Source organism: Myiozetetes cayanensis, unplaced genomic scaffold (genome assembly GCF_022539395.1).
Source record: "Myiozetetes cayanensis isolate MyiCay16 unplaced genomic scaffold, myiCay2020 scf155, whole genome shotgun sequence".
Taxonomy (NCBI): Eukaryota; Metazoa; Chordata; class Aves; order Passeriformes; family Tyrannidae; genus Myiozetetes; species Myiozetetes cayanensis.
In genome coordinates, this window is record NW_026087215.1 from 48,606 (window position 1) to 69,532 (window position 20,927).

Genomic DNA, 20,927 nt, shown 5'->3' on the forward strand with positions numbered 1-20,927 from the left:
ATTCTGGGTTATTACATCTGTGTTCAGAAACACAGTAGGAAATACCTGTTTTTATAAAACATACCAATATTTGTTTAAGGGAGAAGCTGTGGTTTTCTAAGTGATTTTATTGAAAATGAGCTTATGTGACCTTTCCTTCCAGAAATCCCTGCATTTTTAGGACTTACTTAAGTCAACTGGCTCCAGAGACTAACATATACCACTCTGGTTTTGGATTTCAGTTTGTGTTCTGGCTCTATCCATCAGCCCAGTCCTGCAGTCTAGTAGAATGATTTCAGGACTTAGCACCCAGATATTTAGTTCCATAAGTATAGGAAGGGAAAAGCTCTTTTGGATATTTCTCATCCTTGTGACCACTCTTCTGGCCTGAGCATAGGACAGAGCTGTGATTACATTGAATTGCTTTAAATCTGCCCGTCATTTAACAGATACCTCAACAGTCAGTGAAAATTACTAAGGAGGGGTAGTATAAAATCTGGATTATGCAGATTTGAGGTACATTTCTATTTCCCTTTTGAGGCAGAGGAATAAAGGCAAGGGAGTTAATGTTGTTGGTAGTGTTTGTTTAAATCATCTTTTCTGTGAACTACCTTTTGCTGACGATGCTGCCCTCGTCCCCCACACTGAAGTAGCTCTGCCACGTTTAACCTGCTTTGAAGAGGCTTCTGAGCTTTTTGGGCGGGAAGTCAGATTGAAGAAGGCAGAAGTTTTCTATCAGCCTGCACCTCAGGAAGTCTTTCATCATCCCATATCACCATTGGTGAATCACAGCTCAAGTCAGTCCATCAGTTTAACTATTTGGGAAGTATCATCTCCTTGGATGGTGAAATTGACAAAGAGATAGACAACAGGTTAGCAAAGGCATTTGTTTGGTGAGGTCTGACAGAACTGGAATATTCATTTTGCCCAAACCACCACTCTTTCATGGTGTATTTATCCAGGCCAGATGACAAAAATGAGAATCCACTGACACTGCCACCACTTCACAGTTCATGTCACGGAATTCATTCGTTGCTGAAAGCCACGATTTTAGTGGGGCAGACAAAGGTGAAGTCCAGCGGGTAGAAGAAGAGAACCAGGTATTTCCCCTTGAAGTCATCGAGGCTCAGCTCCTTGAACTCTCCGTTCACCACGGCCATTCCCTTGAAGAATGGAGCCCCTGGTGGTCTAGTGGTAAGGGCATGGCGCAGTCACCACCGAGGCCCGGGTTCGATTCCCGGTCAGGGCCACTCCCAGGCAGATGGAGCTCGTTAGCCCTTAAAGGCAACCGATCTACGTCCTAAGGACCTCGCTGCCACCGTCCAAGCTCGCTTGGCCCCGGCAGATGAACCTTAGGATTAAAGGGTGGGCTCAGTTCCGCGCACACTGTGTCTCACCTAAAAAATCCAATGCGCAGGCTGGAAGGTGTAAAGACCTTCCCCAGATCTTTGCTCGCGAAGACTGGCCATTATATTATTATATTATTATAGCAAAGGCATACAGAGCTTTTGGGAAACTCCACAGAAGAGTTTGGTGTAATAAGCACCTGAAGAAAAGTACAAAGATCAGCATTTACAGAGCCATTGTTTTGTCTACTCTTTTATACGGTTCTGAATCACAGGTCATTTATCGCCACCACTTGCGTTTCTTAGAACGCTTCCATCAGCACTGCCTCCGTACAATCCTAAACATCCACTGGACTGACTGTGTGACCAACACGTCTGTCCTTGAACAGGCAGCAGTCACGAGCATTGAGGCCATGCTGCTGAGAACACAGCTGTGTTGGGCAGGGCACGTCTCCAGGATGCAGGACTACCACCTCCCTAAGATCGTGCTCTATGGGGAGCTTGCCACTGGCTGCCGCAAGAGAGGAGCCCCGAAAAGGAGATACAAGGACTGCCTGAAACAATCCCTCAGCCTTGGCCATACTGATCACCACCATTGGTCTACCCTGGCCTCCAGTTGGGAGACATGAAGACACTGTTTATAACTCTGCTGCTTCCTTTGAGAACACATGTAGAATCATTCTTGAGGAGAAAACACAACACAGAACAAACCATGTCTTGCCGATACCGCCTAAGGAGACATTTGGCTGTGCCTTCTGCAACCAGACTTGCCTATCTTACATTGGCATTTTTACCATCAGCGTGCTTGTAGCAAGCGTGGGTAGAGCCCTTCTCAAATCTTCATTCGCTGAGCCTAGCCATGATGATGGAAGTGTTTGTAGGGCTTGTGTATTATTGTTTCTTGCTTTTTAATTAAGTATTGATAGTGAGAGTGATTATGAGGTCTTTGAAGCTCTTCTCATGCACTTAGCAGCTTTTCTGGGAGTTTTGGGCTGTGTTGTTACCTCTGCTGTATCTACTTTCTTGAGAACAAAATCTTTCTCTTGCAGTTCTGTGTGATCTATCTGGAAAGCATCTTGCTGATATTTTCTAGTAACAAAGTGCAGGTGTGCGCAGTTAGAGACCACTGTTAGCTTGATTTATTCCTCCATTTAGTTTGCATGGGAGCAGCAGTGCTAAACAGAATGAATTCCTTCATACTTGTTGAAACATCGTAAATTAATGAGCTACTTGTGAAGAAAAACATTCTGTATTCTGGAATTTCCTAAAATTGTTTTAATACTTAATTGTAATCTGGAATGTCTTTCCTTTCCAAGGAAACAAAACAAAACAAAAATTAATTTGCAATCATCACAAACCTCTAAAGGACTTGTATACTCAGACTATTAATTCAAAAATACAAAATTTCATGCACTTTAAAAAAAAAAATAAATATGGGAAGCATCCAGTTCAGGTTTCCAACAAAGAAGGCAACAAATATCTGCAAGGTGGTATAAGGATGGGAAAACCGAAACTAAATGGAATTCTTTATTCCAAAGTACATTTCAGTTTCGTTGTTTCAACTATTTAATCTATTGTGAAAGGATTTTCTTTAGTTTTAATAAATATACTGAAGAATTTAAAATTTAGATTTTATACTGGAATAGTCTGTGCTTAACTTAATATGTACAGTTAAAGTAGAAAGGTGCTTAGAGAGGTAAAATAATTTCTTCTTTTTAAATACTTGTCACATAGATATCTCACCTGGAACATGTTTGCAAGGAGAAAACTGATACTATGAGGGATCTTCAGCTGAACCAAGAAGATGCTTTTCAAAATATGGCTGAACAGTTGAAAGCACAGGAATACTGTTGGCAGAAAGAAAAAAGGCATCGTGAACTTCAATACTCAAGTGCCCTTGCTGAAGCTCATGCAAGAGCAAAGGTATGGGCTGTGAACTTCTTTTTTTTTTTTCTTGTGAATACTTAGGGGATTATTTCAGTAGTTTAAGCCCCTTATCAAGTCAAGATTGTTTGGGAATTTTAGTTTATCTTTAAAGTGAAACAAAAAAAAAATCTTACGCTACTATTAACTTCCCTTATAATAAGAACTAAATGACTTCTTAAAAACATTCTGAAAGGAATTTGGTCTACATCCCTAGTTCAGAAGCCTGATTTGGTCGACAGTTACCAGTGGTTTTTTTTGTTTTTTTTTTTTTTTTTTTTGAGAATGCTAAAGCTATGAGATTGAATTCGTTTATTTTAAAAATTACATAGGGTAGCAGTGACTTTTTCAGTGTCATGCTTTGCAAAGACTGTAGAGTAACAGTAATGTGGTGCCTGGGGGTAAATGTAGGTATGTACATACTGATGCTAAAAGCCAATTAGCAGCTACAATGGTAGATTTCGACAGTGTCAAAGGACTCTGTTTTACTGATACTACAGTGAACAGTGGTTCAAAAGTGTACCAGTGTCATCACTGATTGTTAGACAAGATATTTGCATTCTAAAATATTTCCTGTTATTCTATCTCCATATTCAGAGTCTTTACAGTCACATTCTTTACACTTGTTTCAATTAAAAATGTTGTGAAATAGAGGAAATAGATATGCCTTGTTATTTTTGACTTACTACAACTTCACTTCATCAAAAGAATGCCGTATTTGAAATAGATTTGGATTCTGGAAGTCTTTGCATGCTGAAAAATGTATTTATGTGTGGAGGTCAATAAAACTAAGATGATACCAGCGGAGGCAAGAAACTGGAATGGTTTATTGGACTTACAAGTTCATATTTAAAGGGTTTAGGGCCTACATATTCAACAGGGGGTTGAACCTATTACAATTTATTACAAACAGGGCATTTCAGGGGATGACATAAGAGGAAAGCCCAGGTTAACAAATTTGGGACCTTAGCAATTACCTCATGGGGAAAAACCCACTTTATCTTAGGGGATTTTACAAGGGGGCACAGGTATTCAGTTCTACAGGATGCAGGGATTCAAGGAACACAAAAGGAGAGATAAAGTACAAATAGTCTTCCACACAGGTTTGCTAAAATCAAGGTATGGACTTTCTGGGCTGGAGCAGGGTAATCAACACCAATGATATCTCGTTTGTTTCTCAAGCTGAGGTTTTTTCCCCAACTCTCATAGCCCATGGCTTTCTGCAAAGTCCACTCAAATCCCTCTCTGCAGATTTCATATTTTGGGATACAACATTTTGGAGTATTTAGTCTGCCTAATTTCATGTTCCAGAGTCTTCCTTATTCTTCTCCTGTTGCTCACACTGCCCTTCTTTCTGCTTTGTAGAGCAATGTTCTTTCTGAAATTGGAGCATGTAATTTCCTATTGCTAAGTCAACTCATAAAACTGTATTATGGGCAACCACATGCTGTTGGACCTGCTCTAAGCTATCACAGTAGTAGTGGATTGTTGTCAGGAATCAGTAGTCCATTTGTAGTTGAAGACTGGAAATTTTCCTTGCACTATTGATCTGGTTTCTTATATCTGATTCTGTAACTGTTTTCTAGAAGAGATACTTCCATCATCATTACTAATAATTTTTCTTACTTTAAAGTGTTATTTGAATGTGAAAATATTATTTTCCTTTAGCTTTAGTCTAGGTGAAAATGATGCAGTTAACATTTTTTCTGATTGTGTTTGTTTTGGTTTTTTTCTTCCCCTGTTATCCCAGGAATACCAAGAAGCAGCACAGCAAAACAGGGAAAGAATGTATGAGCTTGAAAAAAACCAGGAGAAACTGGCCCATGAAAATGTCTCTCTAAGAAATTCATTAATAACTGTTCAGAGGGAGCGTTCATCTCTCCTGGCAGCCTGTGCACTGTTGTCTGGTGCCCTGTGTCCCCTCTACAACCAACTGTGTGCTCTGACTTCCCAAAAAGACCTTCTCCAGAATCAGGTCAACTCCTACGAATTACTGAAGCAGAGGATTAGGACTGTAGTTCATACTTTCCACGCTGAAGAGGAAAACAATCTAGATGAAGCCAGACGAAGACAAAGGAGAGGCAAAGACCTGGTTTATGTATTCCGAAGAGCTGTGATTGTAGTTTTGGCAGCCAACAGATTCAGAGCTGCAGCTCAGTGTTCTACTTCCCTCTTCACCTGGACAAGTGGCTTACAAGGAGGCAATGGGATTCAAGTTTGTGTGGGAGAATCCGAAGGCAGACGTAATGTGTCACATAATCTAATTACTTTCTTTTGATAAGTGTTCTGTTAAATTACATTGCTAGAAAATAAGAAAGAGCAATATTATTATTACTGGAGTGTAAAGATGTATTTGATGACCCTTTGACCAATATAATTTCTGGATTTATGATTTTTAGATTTCTTGACAGATGTAATTTCCCCTAGAAGTAAATACCTAGTCTATTGAGCATTGCAAGTAAAGGTGCAACTATACACATGAACTCACACTTTTTGATATCCTCGATATTTGAGTTATGGATTTCAAAATTAGGTGCTACTACATTGTCGCTGTGGTAAATATCTTGTAATGTTCCTAAGTCATTAACCATCAACATGTTTTTCGGAAAGGTATTTCTTCTTCTTATAATAATAATTTCTAAATGTTTTTTCCTACTAACAAAAATATACAAAAAGTTGCTTTCCGATTCAGGTATAATATTAGTGTGGGATTTTCTTTGGAGATTATGTAGTCTAATTGTCCCTTTCTTTTACCAGACCAGTTTATGCTTCCCCCCACAAGGGTAAGTGGTATCAAAAATGACTGGCAAACTAGAGATTCATCTACTTTTCTGTTTTAGTAGTTTTGAAAGCGTGCTTAATACATTCTAAATTTGGTCAGTTTCTGAAAGAGCTGGACATAGCAGTGAGCCGTATCTAAGTGATCCAGTTATATTGATAGTTGCAATTCTGTTTCACAGGTTATAGAGATGGAGCTGACTGCCTTGAAGCACTTGGCTGGGTAACTAGCTCTAACCTCCATTCTGCAATAATCAGTTCCTTCTCTGAATTGCAAGATGTTCTTAGCAAACCAGGTATTTTTAAAAGTATATTCTTGTAATAGAAATATTAAAAAAAAAAACCCAAAACAAAAAAACCCAAACCACAACAAAACCACAAAACAACCCCCGGGTGATTACATAATTTCCAGCTTCAGGATTTTAGATAAACTATTCTGGATTATATCTCTGAAGAACTGTATTGCTAGAATAGATCAACTTTATTTCATTGGTGGTATTTTGTTCAGTATACAGAGTCATGAAGGCAGAAGGTTGGAGAGTGCTTCTAGAGTTTATTTGCAGTGAGAACTGATATAAGCTCCCTTGGTTTATCTGCACTGTTGCCATCCCTGGTTCTTTGTTAACTTGCAGTTTTAAAGCCCCAACATTTCTGTCACAGAGTTAAGGATATTGAAGGAGGGATAATGTATGTGAATAAAGGGAAGTAGCAGGACAGATAAGGTGACACATTTCCCAGAGGGCTAAAGAGTAAACTGGTACCAGAAGACTGCCACTGAATCAAGTGTGTTCTGATTCAGTTGCAGATATTTTCTTCTTTGATCATGCTGCTTTCAGTAACTTGAATTTATGTCCTTAGAAAGCAAAGTTTGAACTGTTTCAGATTCAGCATTCTGTGTTTCAGAGTATTTACAGGGTTCACACTGTGTATAATTGAAAAGGAATCGCATACTACAACCTAACTGATGTTTATTTTTTGTTGTTGTTTCTTAAGATCCAAGCTCCTGGCTTTCTGGAAACTCACTTATAAATGCAGTCAGGAACTCCTTCTCAAAACTTATGGACAAGCTGAGCTTAATGCTGGGGATGGTTCCACTAAACTACCCCAGGTGCATCACTTACCTGGAGAAGGACTCCTTGATACAGAGGCTGGCTTGTGGACTTCTCAGAATAAATACCCAGGCTCTGGAAGCTGGATTACGTGACAGACTGCCCAGTATGGTAAGCCTATTTATAGTGTTACTTCATGGAAACAGAAGGGTCACAGCTAAGTGTTACAGTGAGTCTCTCTTGATAGTACCATTTATTGTGTTTCAGATTGTTTGAATCCATTGCAATGAAGCCAACAATATGGACAATCAGAAGTTGATTTGTAACACTCAAAAGTGTTAGGGCATGAATAGATCTTTTACTTGAAAGGATTTTTAGAAGAGGCTTAGTATATGCAAATAAGAGATTTTTTTCAAGTTCCACTAGAATAGTATTTGCTTATAAGAACAAACTTGCTTTTGGTTTTAACTGTCAAGATTCTTTTTTTAAAAATTATTTCCTATTTTCTCATGTTTACTATGAAAAGGTAACCTTCTTCCCTTTAACCAAAATGGAAGGATAAAGTCTCTCATATTCTATCTTTTATTATGGGCCCTACGTGAAAACAGTACTTCCTTGTAAACAGGATTTTCAGTAACCCTCAGTTGGTGAAACAGGTTCACGTGTTTGCACTTGTGTCTTTCAGAGGGAGAAGACAGAAACACTTTGTGTTTTATTTTCTTGAGTGTAAGCTGTGATTTATTTTATTGCTGAAATAGCACATTTTAAAGCACATCAATTTGTTTCTGTTACCAACAGAGAAACATAGCATACTTGCAGCAGGTGCTGTTTGAATACACACGAAGACTTCATATGGCAGAGGCAGAGTGCCGCTCACTGGGCCTGCAACTTGCAGAATTTCAATGGAGTTTCAATGATGTGAAAAAGGATGCTGAAAAAGCCAGGAGCCTACAAGATCAATTAAATACATTACAGCATGTAAGCGTATTTGATTTCAAGATTGTCTTGCTCATCAGAGAACTTCCCTTTTACACATTTTTTTCTTTTGCCTTCCTTTGAAAAACAAGTATAAAATGTAGTCCTGACACAATTTTCCAGAAACTTACCTTGTGTCACTAAACTAGAAGTCAGATGTATTAGGAATTTCTTTTTGATTTGTAGAAGGAGATATTCTGTGCAAATTACATGTTTGGTCTTCAGCAACCCAGTTTTTTTTCCATTTGTTGAAAATGTTGATGTGATTTATGTAACCTAAAAGAATTTATAGATTTCACTTAGGCAGAGTAAAGTCAGTTGGAATGAGGGTACTCAGTAAGTGTGTTTATGAGAAGTTCATAAAGCATAAATACAACCATTTAAACTCTGCATGGATATTGCTGACTGTTATAATAGATATTTTACTGTGTCTTTGACCATGAGTTGTACCCTGAGATAGTTCACACAAATTTTAGTGGGGCTATTTCCTTGAGGGATAAGTTTATGGCAGGGGAAAAAAAACCCCTCTTCTACCTTCTCAGTGCACATATGCACACCAAATTCCCCTGAGTCTTAGCTGTTATTGGTTGCTTTACTTAAATGGGTTCACTAACCTGCAAAGACCACTGTCTGACAGGAATGAGAAGAGATAACCAGAAATGTTATTTAACTACTTGAAGCCACCAGATAGTGAGTAATGGATGAAGTGCTTGCAGGACTGATGCCATTTGATGAGGTGTTGCTTTCATTCCTGTCATACGTACAGAACTGTGCCTTCAGTCCTTCTTGGAAGGGAGGAAACCTGTCTTGCTTTAGCATGCTGGAGGTTCCCTAAGTACCTTTCCTCCTATGCTTCTTTTCTATAGGCTGAATTCAGAACTGAGCTCACATTTGAGCCTTCTAAGAAAGTGAATGGGTATGGTTCCTTAGTCATGGTCTACAGGGGCACAGTGTAACTGAAACAGTTGTGTCCCTGAATAAGCAGTATTTTCCATGGTTGCACACTGTGGTAGATCTTTCAGTGTGTCCCAACCTAAACACTCGCAAGCAGAGAATGTTTACTAGATAACGTTGCACCCATTCTCCTTCCTGTTCCTAGTTAAGAAAATGAATTTTTTTTTTCTCACATGAAGAAGGTTATATGTGATCATCGTCAGTTTTGATGAGTTTTATTACTGTATAATTCTGGGATAGTTAGGTGAAATTGTCTCAGATTTTCAATTCAAATTTAGATTGTCATTCAAATGCAGATGATTTTACTTAAAGAGCTATTCATTTTTTCTGGAACAGTTTTGGAAGGGGAGAAAAAGTCCAAGAAAGTGTTCACAGGGGTTAACAAGATGTGCACTAAAATGTTGGACATTGATCTGTATATATTTCCTTCTAAATATTGATGTCTTGCAAGCTAGAGTGCTATTTTGGATAGAATAATGAATGCCTAGTTTTTACAGTACCCTGCATACTCTTTAGAAAAAATACAGTTAATAAACTAGTCTGTGGTTTTATTGTTCAGTAACCTGTCTTCATGTTAAAAAACCTAACAATCTTTAGTATGTGTTTCTTTTAGAATTTGATAAGTTTGCGAGTGGAACTCGGAAATTCAGGCAGGTAAACCAGTGACTATAGTTACACAACCAAATACAATTTATTTCTCTTTTCAGAGAATGATCACCCAAGACAATATACATGAAGAATTAAATAATGCTTTACAACGTGAGCACGAGGCAAGAATGCTGTTACTTGAACAGGAGCAACAGATAACTCAGTTAAATGATAGACTACAAAAGCTCTCCAGTGAAACAGCAGATAGAGGCCAAGACCTAAATCTATCCGTAAGGGTAAGATTATTCTTTTGAAATAGTCCCCAGAAATTTACCTGTTGATAACATTGCACGTCTTGTGCAAATAAAATTACTGGAGAAAAAGCAGACTTATTACTCAATCAGTCAGAATTTTTCGGTAATCAGAAAAGATTTTAAACTTCTTTTTTTTTGTTTTGTTTTGTTTTGGTTTGGTTTGGTTTTGGGTTTATGTGGTTTTGTTTGTTTGTTTGTTTGTTTTCCCCCCTTTGAGCTCTAGGTGTTGTGGTTTTTAAAACTGAAGAAAAAGACTTAATGAACCTTTTTTCTCTCACACAGCTTGCCAAAACCCAGCTTTATTTGTGCCTTTATTAATGACAGGTAGAAAGGGTCTCTGCCTGTGCCCTGGCATTCCAACTGACAGTCCCTTTTCTCTTAGCTAATTGGGTTTTGTGGCTCAGAATTCTGGTTTAGTGAGTTTGTTTGGGGGTGGGGTGTCTTTTTTTGTTTGTTTGAGGGCACTTTTTTGTTGTGTTTTTTTTGTAGCATTTATTTTGCAGTACAGTGGAACAATCTAATTTTAATAATCAATCTTGACCTTGTAAAACAGTGTTCTTACAAATTTTTGCTTTGAATCCTTTATTCAGTTTTTAAACACATAAGAGGGGAAAAATATATTAGCTACTTTTAGTTTTGATAGCTTATTTTAAAACTTATTCACACTTAGCAGCTATCAGTAAGGAGGTATTTTGGTATTCATGTACTTTCATAAAGTAGGTTTATTAAAGGAGTAATACCTAATTTCTTCACTTTGTAATACCTAATTTCTTCACTTTATCAGTTCAAATTTTAATCCTGCATATTTTTATCTTCTTGATGGACTATATCATAGAAACATCCAATGTAGCTCATCACTTTCAAGGTCAACTGGGACTAAGCAACTATTTTACACTACTTTTTTTATTAGATCAGGTAAATCAGTAGCTCTGTTCTGTATCTGAAAAGGAACTTTTACACAAACGCTAAATGGTTATCTATGCCACACAGAATTTTACTGCTGTTACAAGCTGGTGTTGTCTTAAGAGATCACGGAGAAAAAAACTCCAGGCCAATTTAGTGTAGGAGATAAGATAAAGAGAGTAGGTCCTTTAATCTCAGGCCTGAGGCCCAGGAAATACATGATGCAGTGGTTCTCTGATTTTATAATAAGGTCCATCCAATTCCAGATTTGTCCACCCACTAGTTCTGCCTCTTGACACACCCCTTTGCGAATTGGGTTTGTGGTCTTTGGGACCCTTTCTTTCTCATCTTCATCTTCTTCGTAGCACATACACTCCTTGGAGTTCCTCCAAAATTCTGGGCTTGAAGGTTGCTGTGTCTGTGTGATATCTTCTGGTCCAGGCCTTAGGGTGTTTTTCTAGAATTCTACCTTGAAAAGAAGGCTAAACACACTAACAGAATTTAGAGGATTGATATGGAATGGAGTAGTAGGACTGGGTATGTGTAAACACTGTGTTAAGGGTAATGATATAATACAGCTGCATTAAAATCTACATTCACTGAACAACTACTTCTAAATTCTACAAAAGTTAAAAACCCAAAAATCTCTGAGGCATCACTGGTCTTAATCCAGTACATTTTTTTTCTTCCTAATGACAGTCATTGTGTATATATTTACTTCCTTTTAGAAATGTTAGCACCTGTAATGAAACCAATCTATTTTTAAATTTATGAAGCCAGTCATATAAATTGTTTATGAATTGCGTTTTGGGTTCAATATACATTAAATCATGTAACTGACACTGATATACCCCAAAATAGTCTTCAATACATGTTTTAGAAGAAGATACCCTAAAATTTGGGCTTGTTTACTGTGCTGATTTTAGTGAAGCTGCCACTGATTTACAACAGCATCAGTCAGAAAAGAGTCTCATCCAAATGCTGTGAAAACACTCATGGAAAAATGTTTTCTGATATAAAGTTTAGTATTTTTATTTGCACTAGCTATTTCATTAAAATTATTATATGCACATTCTGTGTTCAGAGAGTGTTGTGTGCTTTGCTAAACACACACATCTAAATTCATTAAATTTGGGTGGAGTTTGGGATTTCTGGGCTTGTTAGAAATAAAACTTTTCCCTGAGCAGCCTCTCTGTTCATGGGTGGATTTCAGGTGAAGGTGGTAAAAAATTTTATGCCTTTTATTCCTTTTCTACCTCTTGCATTTATAGCCACATATTTTCCCTGAAAAATAATTTCCATTATTTTTATGTTTTCTCTTATTACTACTATTGCACACATTTTAAAAGTTTTGTTTAGTTTTACTTTGAAACTGAGTGACATGTGAACATAGGATAACTGTTCTGGAAGGCCTGTTATAACATGGAATTATCCAAGAAAAGCTACTGTGTTTAAATTACTAAGCTCTTAAACTCATGAGTACACACAGCTCTATGGCTTCATAAAGCATTTTTAAACATACTTTGCTAAACATTTTGACTTAATGCAACTGAAAAATGCATTCCTTTCTTGTTAATCAGAATAGATTTTCTCATGAGAACAAATGTTTGCATCATAGCAAAGTGATGTTAAACCTAGCTTAAGTCTTTGAGGCACTGTAATCCAGCCTGAACCACTGCAGGTGAAATGCCTGCGGCACCTAAACTTACTTGGATATCTGAGATCTATGTTTTAGACCATTGTCTAGACATACAGACATTGTAACAGCAAGTGGCATTATGTGAGTGCCTACAAAATCCTTTTGTTTACTAAAGCACATTTGTACATAGGCAATATACTAAAATCTGAGGGTTTTAAGTCAGTAACTGTTTTATGAATTCTCTAGCTAAAACTTAGTATGCAATGGTCCAAATCTACTTCACAGTCAGTTTTCCACTGTGGTTAACCAGCAGTGGCATAAACTGAAGTTAATTATTTGGGCTGGCAAGTAACTCTGCTTTCTATCTGCTTTCAGAGTCTCCCAGAGACAGCAATGGATATGAGAAGAGATCGAGTTCTGAAACACCAAAAGAACCTTCTTACTGAAATGGAGGAGGACAGGCGTCGACTGCAAGAGTGTGTCCAAAATGCAGAGCGTGCCCTGCTCACAGCAGAGAAGTGAGCACTGGGACCTTGGGGACATCCCTTAAATCAGACAAAACATCAATTGCTACTTTCATGTGCAGGGTTTTAGCCTTGGCCAATGTGATGCTAGAAGACAAATGTACATCTGCATCTCTTTGAAATTCAGGGATAATCTTCTAAAAAGAAAACTGTTAGTTCAAAATGATGATGTGTTTTCTGTAGTTATCCCATAGTAGTGCTTCAGATTCTGAGTAGTATGGGCATTTGTTTGCCCATTCAAATCCTAAGGATTTGAAAACATCTCTTTGGCAAATCCTTAGCACTCTGTTCATTTAAGAAATTATTATTCTTTCTATTTCCACATAATCTTTTTATAGAGAGATACCATTCATTTATAATAAATACAGAAGCATCAGCTGTGTGGCAGGTCTTAGCTGCCAAAGGGGCTGAAACCCATTTTGGACCTAGTCTTACGCCCAGTAGAAGTGTTTTTCATATGGAAATTTACCAAATAGTGGTACATGAACTATTTTTAGGGTTTGCATTGGAGATATAAAAAGGAGAGATAAAATCATAACAGTTATCAACAATTATTTTATAAGACATTACTGTTATAGAGTAGCAGAAAATTAATTTCTACATAAGTAGAACTCTAGTTCTATAAATTACTCACTTGTTTTTGCTTTTCTTTCTCTTGTAATAGTAACAAAGAATTGATCATTACTCATATGAAAGCTGTGGAAACCGCTCTTCAGTTGGTAGGTTCAGTTGAAGGGTTCCCTCTGATTTGTGTTTCCAAAGACATCAAAGTTTTATAACTTCTTATCCTCAGGACAGGAATAGAAATTGTTTTAGAACAACTTACTTTCCTTAGAATTTAAGTTACCCCCTTCAACTTTAATCTTAAAAAAAATGCAATGAAATAAAATGCAATATTCTAATACACAAACTTCTAATTTTGAATAGAAAAGTTACTACAAAATTCACTTTCCCTCAATCATTGACTACTGTTTCTGGTTGCCAAGTGTTGACTAGGGAACATCTGAAAAACTGGCAACTTCTGTTGAGTTAACTCTCTACTGGGTGAGGTGGAGGTCATCTGCTGAGGTCACATACATGGTGGCCATAAAATATTTGGCTTTGTGTGTACTACTTTAACCTTTAATACATGATAAACAGAATAAGTAAAAGACAAATAACCTGTGGTCAGAAATTTAACTGATATTTTTAAAAACACTTTTTAAATTGAGTAATGATATTAAGTTGACTCTTTGACTTTTACTGGTTTTGCCAGCTATAGGATTATTTGAAGGTCCAGCAAAGATGTATTTATTAGTTATTTGGGAGAAAAGTAGGGGGGGTTGTTTGTTTTTGGTTTGGGTTTTGTGTGGTTTGTTTGTTTGTTTGTTTTTTAACTCTAATGACTGATTGCATTATAACTTCTTAATCTAGAGCCACAGGGGGGAGGGGGAAGGGGGAGAGGAAGTGTTGTTTTTTTTTTTTAATTACCTTAGAGTGTTAATTTCCATGACATTTTAATTCCTAGCAACATGGACATCTAATCCTTATTTTAGATTCTGTGTTCACCAAAACTGTTGTTATTTTAATTTTCAGATACCTTTTTCAAGTCTCTCTTTTAACATTCACAGAAAGTAATAGAACCTAAACTGTATGTTTTAGCTGTAGCAAAATGTGCTCACAGATAATTTGCTTTGTGCCACCATCATCTTCATACAGCTTCACTTAAGCTTCTCAGGTGGATGTCATGCAGAAACTGCTGAGATTTTACAGTAACATGAGCAAGTTTTGTCCTTGGCCTTCTCATTTAAGACCAGGGAAAGATCCTTTTCTTTGTAGTGTTCTTTCCCAGCATTTTGAATTAGAGATTTATTTGCAATGAAAAATCAAATAGTCCTAAATTTATTCTTGGATTAGAGGTTCAGTCATCCCTGCAAGTACACTCAAAGGGCTCAAGGGGACACAGTTCATCCCAGTTAATTTTTTGAAGGAGAATCCACATTGTGACTGGGATTTTTTTTCTTTTTAGGTCAGAGAGCAGGCCTTGATGCCAAGTGCTGCAGCAGGCACAACAGAGTTCTGCCTGGAGCTACCCAGACTGCAAATAGATGCCCTTCCAGATGAAGAACTGTGGGGCAGGCCAGAGGCGATAGCATTCCAGGTCTAAACAATCTATCTAACAATTGCCTAAACCAATCCTGTTTCTTTTCTTTTCTTTTTTTTTTTTTTTTAATTTATTTTTCGTCTGAGATAAAATGAGTAACCAGACTGCTCTGAATGTGTGGAGAGCAAAAAGCTTCAAAAATATTGCAGTCAACAGTTGAAAGACAAATAATTTCCATATATACTCTTGCACACAGCATTTCAGAGCTGATGGGAACTCTTAGTTTTGCAGGTGTTAAATAACTGATAGGAATATGACCACTGAGAAATGCACATATACCTGAAAATTAATATCCCTTTATCCCCTCTCCCTTTCCTTCTCTTAATATGAGCAAGACAAAATAAAAAAAAAAAACAAACAAAACAACCCACCACTTACATTACTCAGGAGGTACGCAAACATCAAAGAACAATGGTTCACAGTCTGTGTCACTGGGAAGTCCATTCTCTCCCTGTCCCTTTTCTACCTTTCCTCATCTCTGGTTACATTGTGCTTGTTTAGCAACTTTCTCAGTACATTATGGAGATTTTATCTTAAAATTTGCCTTTTATAGTTAGGAGTCAGGCAACTGATTTTAATTTCACTGTATGCAACACTATATCCTGTGATCTTGAATGAGATAAGAAGTAAATAATCACTTTAGGGAGACTTCTTACTAAAAGCAGTGGAATTATTTGCAGACATGTCCTCTAGAATTGCTATAATTAGTCTGTGACAAGGACATATCAGTTAAAGGCACTATAATCTGCAAGAATCCTCTTTTAGGACTAGCACCATAGCACCAAAACATTTTGAATACTTCTTCTGATGAGAAAAGATATATGATGGTGTTAATTTGCTACTGCTGTTTCCTACACTTCACAATGACATAACTTGATTAATTTCAGTTATGTTAAGTTTTATTCTGAAAAGCAGTAGTGTGCTTGAGAAAGGGAAACAGCAAAAATCTTTGCAAATGCCTGTTTGAGGTATTAAATTTATTTTTGTCTGTACTATAGACTTACCTGCAGAAGGTCAGTTTCATACTATCTGAAGAGAAAACTATAACTTATAAAATGTGATCTGCTACTGTTAAGGAAGACCAATATTTTCAACCACTTATGGTACATATAAAGTTTCCTGTCCTGCCAAATCATTTGTACTCTCTTATGCTGCTAACTTTATTATCAATCTAATCAATATTACAACTGGGACATTCTTCCACTATATACATAAAAACAATTACATTTCCCTAGCTGTATTGTAATCAGATTATTTTGTCTGGCTTATAAACCTTGTTTGATTTCTCCAATTAACAGGAAATTATCTTCCCTAATGAATTTGAAAGTATGCTATTTGGCATTTAGATATAGCTTACTTGTCACTAATGATTTATTTTACTTTTCAAAGGACGTGATTCAAAGTTTTATGGACGTCTACCAACTTGCAGCTAGCAGAATTGAAACATTACTGAGAGAAACTCCTCAGCTTCGCACTGCAGCCCAAAGATCCGGACAACAAACATTCACCATTCATGAAAGTTATGGTAAGTCACTTCTCAAGCAATTTTGAAATTTGGATATAGTTTCCTAGCCAGCATCTCCCTTCATGCTGCATAGTTTCTGTAGGCAGATACATTAATACTTAATTATAAACATAATGGAGCAGTAAAACTATTGTCAACAGAAACCTCCTGAGACTTTTTTCAGAAGAGAAAGGTACTGAGTCCATTGGTATCATGTTAAGTGCCAGAGAGTGTCTTTCATGGACCAAATCCATGACACATTCCAGGTGTTATGACATGATTGAGGGAGTGCTTTCTAGATATTGCAAGAAGCAGATTTGGATGCAAACTGGATGAAAACTCTACTTGCCTTTTTCACTATCTCATCTAGCCTTTTCTATGCAAAAATTTTTTGGATACTCAGTATCTAGGTATGTGTACTTTTAGCTTGTCAGGCTATTGTAACCCCTTTGGAAATTATAGTAATTTGATTTAAATGTTGCCTACAAGGCAAAAGGTTCTGTTAATAGGATGCAAGTGTAATTTAAGTGCAGAACTAAATGTAACCAACTCCCAATGACTGGGGCCTCCATATCTATAGTTTTACAGTGGCCCCTGGGTTTGAAAGTTTATTAAAGTTACTAATGTAGCTGCACTCCAGAAAAAGAGCAAGACAGTTGAGCTGTTGAAACAGAGATGGAAACATCCTGAGGTGAAAAGTCACAGAACAGTTGGTAGTCTGAATTTTAGGGCAGTCTTCCATTGGCAGGTGGTAGAAGCGCAAGACTGCTGGGGTGTGGTAGTCAGAGAATTGCATTCTGCAGCAGTATACAGCTGCGTAAACATCCCTAAAGGAAGGATCTTGCTGTGAGCAAGTAACAATGTGGTTTTTTAATAATGCAGTTCCTTAATTTCTGTGAATTCCTGTTGGAATAATCTGCAAGTCATGGGCACACCATCTTCCAACAGACTGATATTTGAAGAGCATTAAGTGTTTGATTTCAATTGATGGTAAAATAAATAGAAAAGTAAAGGAGTATCTTCTGTGGTTAGCATGGCAAATGTTTCCTAGTGACAGTAATAGGGAGACTGTAGAATAAGTTTGTTCACTTGATTAAAAAACCCCATACCCTAGAAATTATAATGGTAAGGCTTAAAAGTTCTCTCTAAGTATTTGTAGCACTTCAAATAAAGTACGCTATTGTTTTCTAACACTTTCTGGTGCAGAATACTTGATATAAGGTCCTTGTTTCTATCTATTAGAGATTAATGTATATGATCAGGTGCCATGTATTTTAAATAAGTTCTTCAAACAAAAAGCAAACGCAAGTACTTCACATACATACCTTTTGTGAAAGGTATTTAACATTAATTGCAGATTCCCTTTTGATTTTTATTTTTTTTAATTCTTTGTTTTATTGCAGAAAGCAGGAAAGAGTCTAAACATCCAAGTAGCTTCAAGCTAGATGGTCAGGCTGATGAGCCTTATATCCCAGAGTTTTATCTATTGCCAACAGAAGCTGAAATTTCCTCCAGCATGACACTGCAAAGAGCCAGTACTCAGCCTTCAATCCACCTGTCCTCCAGTGAGATACCGGACAGACCAAGTACTGGGCCTTCAATCCATGTGTCTGATGAAGCAATACCAGACAGAATCAGAACTCGGTCTCCAACTCGTATGCCCCCTGGTGTAATACCAAACAGAGGCACTACTCGGTCTACCATCAACATGCCACCTGCTCTGCTACCAGATGGACGCATTTTTGTATTTCCAACCGTCATGCCGACCAGTGAGAGTGCAGACAGAATCAGAACTCGGCCTCCAACCCACATACCCCCTGGTGTGATACCAGATAGACCTGGTACTGAGCCTTCAAACCGTGTGTCCCCTAGTGCAATACCAAACAGAGGCGCTACTCGGTCTACCATCAACATGCCACCTGCTCTGCTACCAGATGGACGCATTTTTGTATTTCCAACCGTCATGCCGACCAGTGAGAGTGCAGACAGAATCAGAACTCGGCCTCCAACCCACATACCCCCTGGTGTGATACCAGATAGACCTGGTACTGAGCCTTCAAACCGTGTGTCCCCTAGTGCAATACCAGACATAGGCAGTACTCGGTCTCCCATCAACATGCCTGCTGATGTGATACTAGACAGAAGCAGTACTCGGTCTCCAACCCTCATATCCTCCAGTGGGATAGCAGACAAAAGCAGTACTCAATCTCCAATCCACCTCTCCTCCAGTGGGATAGCAGACAAAAGCAGTACTCAGCCTCTAATCCAACTGTCCTCCAGTGGGATAGCAGACAAAAGCAGTACTCAATCTCCAATCCACCTCTCCTCCAGTGGGATAGCAGACAAAAGCAGTACTCAGCCTCTAATCCAACTGTCCTCCAGTGGGATAGCAGACAAAAGCAGTACTCAATCTCCAATCCACCTCTCCTCCAGTGGGATAGCAGACAAAAGCAGTACTCAGCCTCCAATCCTCATGTCCTCCAGTGGGATAGCAGACAGAAGCAGTACTCGATCTCCAATCCACCTCTCCTCCAGTGGGGTAGCAGACAAAAGTAGTACTCAGCCTCTAATCCAACTGTCCTCCAGTGGGATACCAGACAGAAGCAGTACTCGATCTCCAATCCACCTCTCCTCCAGTGGGATATTAGACAAAAGCAGTACTCGATCTCCAATCCACCTCTCCTCCAGTGGGATAGCAGACAAAAGCAGTACTCGATCTCCAATCCACCTCTCCTCCAGTGGGATAGCAGACAAAAGCAGTACTCAGCCTCCAACCCACCTGTCCTCCAGGGGGATAGCAGACAGACTTGGTGCTTATATCCCAGAGTTTTATCTATTGCCAACAGAAGCTGAATCAATCGACATGTTCTCCAGTGGATCTGATAGTGTGTTTACAAGCCGCGTGCTCCCCAGTGGATCTGATAGTGTGGTTACAAGCCACGTGTTCCCCAGTGGATCTGATAGTGTGGTTACAAGCCGCGTGTTCTCCAGTGGATCTGATAGTGTGTTTACAAGCCGCGTGCTCCCCAGTGGATCTGATAGTGTGTTTACAAGCCGCGTGTTCCCCAGTGGATCTGATAGTGTGGTTACAAGCCACGTGCTCCCCAGTGGATCTGATAGTGTGTTTACAAGCCGCGTGCTCCCCAGTGGATCTGATAGTGTGTTTACAAGCCGCGTGCTCCCCAGTGGATCTGATAGTGTGTTTACAAGCCGCGTGCTCCCCAGTGGATCTGATAGTGTGGTTACAAGCCGCGTGTTCTCCAGTGGATCTGATAGTGTGTTTACAAGCCGCGTGTTCTCCAGTGGATCTGATAGTGTGTTTACAAGCCGCGTGTTCCCAAGTGGATCTGATAGTGTGTTTACAAGCCATGTGCTCTCCAGTGAGACAATGGACAGACCCGCTTCTGGGTTTAAAATTCATGTGTCCCCTGGTGAGATATTGGACAGAACCAGAACTCTGTCTCGAATTCGCAGGTCCTCCAGTGCGACGCCAGTCAGAGCCCATACTCTGCCTTTAACCCACATGTCCCCTCATGCAAAGCCAAAGAGAGCCCACAGTGTGCCTTTAATCCGTATGTCCTCTGGCATGATACTGGACAGAGCTGGTACTGGCTCTTCACCGGACATATCCTCCCATGTGTTGCCGGACAGAGCTGGTACTGGTTCTTCACTGGACATATCCTCTGGTGTGAGGCGGAGCAGAACCTTTATTGTATCTGCAAGAAACATATCCTCCAACGTGATACCACAAGGAATCAGTACTGGTACTGGGTCTTTAGACATATCCTCTGGTGTGTTAGTGGACAGAATCCATTCTGGGCCTTCAGTGGATGCACTCTTCTTTGTGAGACCACACCAATTCGGTGGTGGGTCTTCAATGGATACATACAACAGTGTGACATCAAACGGATTTTCTCTGCCTTCAATCAGGTCCTTCAGCCAGGATGTCTTATCCAGTACTAGAAAAGAAGGAAATTAATTTTCAGAGTCTTAGCTATGTCAGTTTCCCTTAGCTATATATCAGCTTCCCTTTGGGAATGAAAAAAATGTAGTAGTGTAAAATGATGTAATTAAAGTAAAATCTAGCAGCTACCTTGGAGTTGTAGTTCAGTGTGTGTGTGTTTTGTCCATAATTTTACATTTTTATGAAAATATGCATTCATATTGTCACATTTCCTTGCTTCTCATTCTTTGTACACTGAAACAGTTATTTTTTTAATGTTTTATTTATTGCAGTTAATTTTTATGCAGTATATTTTTTAATGTTATAGAACACCACATTTTGGGTATTTTTCTTCATTCTCAAAA

The 20,927-nt window shown here is 38.5% G+C and overlaps 1 protein-coding gene across 1 annotated transcript in view; it reads left to right on the forward strand.

Annotated features, from left to right (window-relative positions):
* LOC126637620 (coiled-coil domain-containing protein 171-like) overlaps window positions 1–20,598 on the forward strand; it is a 37,305-nt gene extending 16,707 nt beyond the window's left edge. The window contains exons 9-21 of the mRNA XM_050310990.1: window positions 3,060–3,248; window positions 4,999–5,491; window positions 6,209–6,322; window positions 7,020–7,246; window positions 7,874–8,053; window positions 9,712–9,888; window positions 12,824–12,966; window positions 13,637–13,691; window positions 14,981–15,112; window positions 16,505–16,640; window positions 18,023–18,205; window positions 19,115–19,226; window positions 20,532–20,598. Of these exons, the coding sequence (XP_050166947.1) occupies window positions 3,060–3,248; window positions 4,999–5,491; window positions 6,209–6,322; window positions 7,020–7,246; window positions 7,874–8,053; window positions 9,712–9,888; window positions 12,824–12,966; window positions 13,637–13,691; window positions 14,981–15,112; window positions 16,505–16,640; window positions 18,023–18,205; window positions 19,115–19,226; window positions 20,532–20,598 (2,208 nt within the window). The remainder of the gene's footprint in view (window positions 1–3,059; window positions 3,249–4,998; window positions 5,492–6,208; window positions 6,323–7,019; window positions 7,247–7,873; window positions 8,054–9,711; window positions 9,889–12,823; window positions 12,967–13,636; window positions 13,692–14,980; window positions 15,113–16,504; window positions 16,641–18,022; window positions 18,206–19,114; window positions 19,227–20,531) is intronic.
* Window positions 20,599–20,927: the final 329 nt, after the last annotated feature.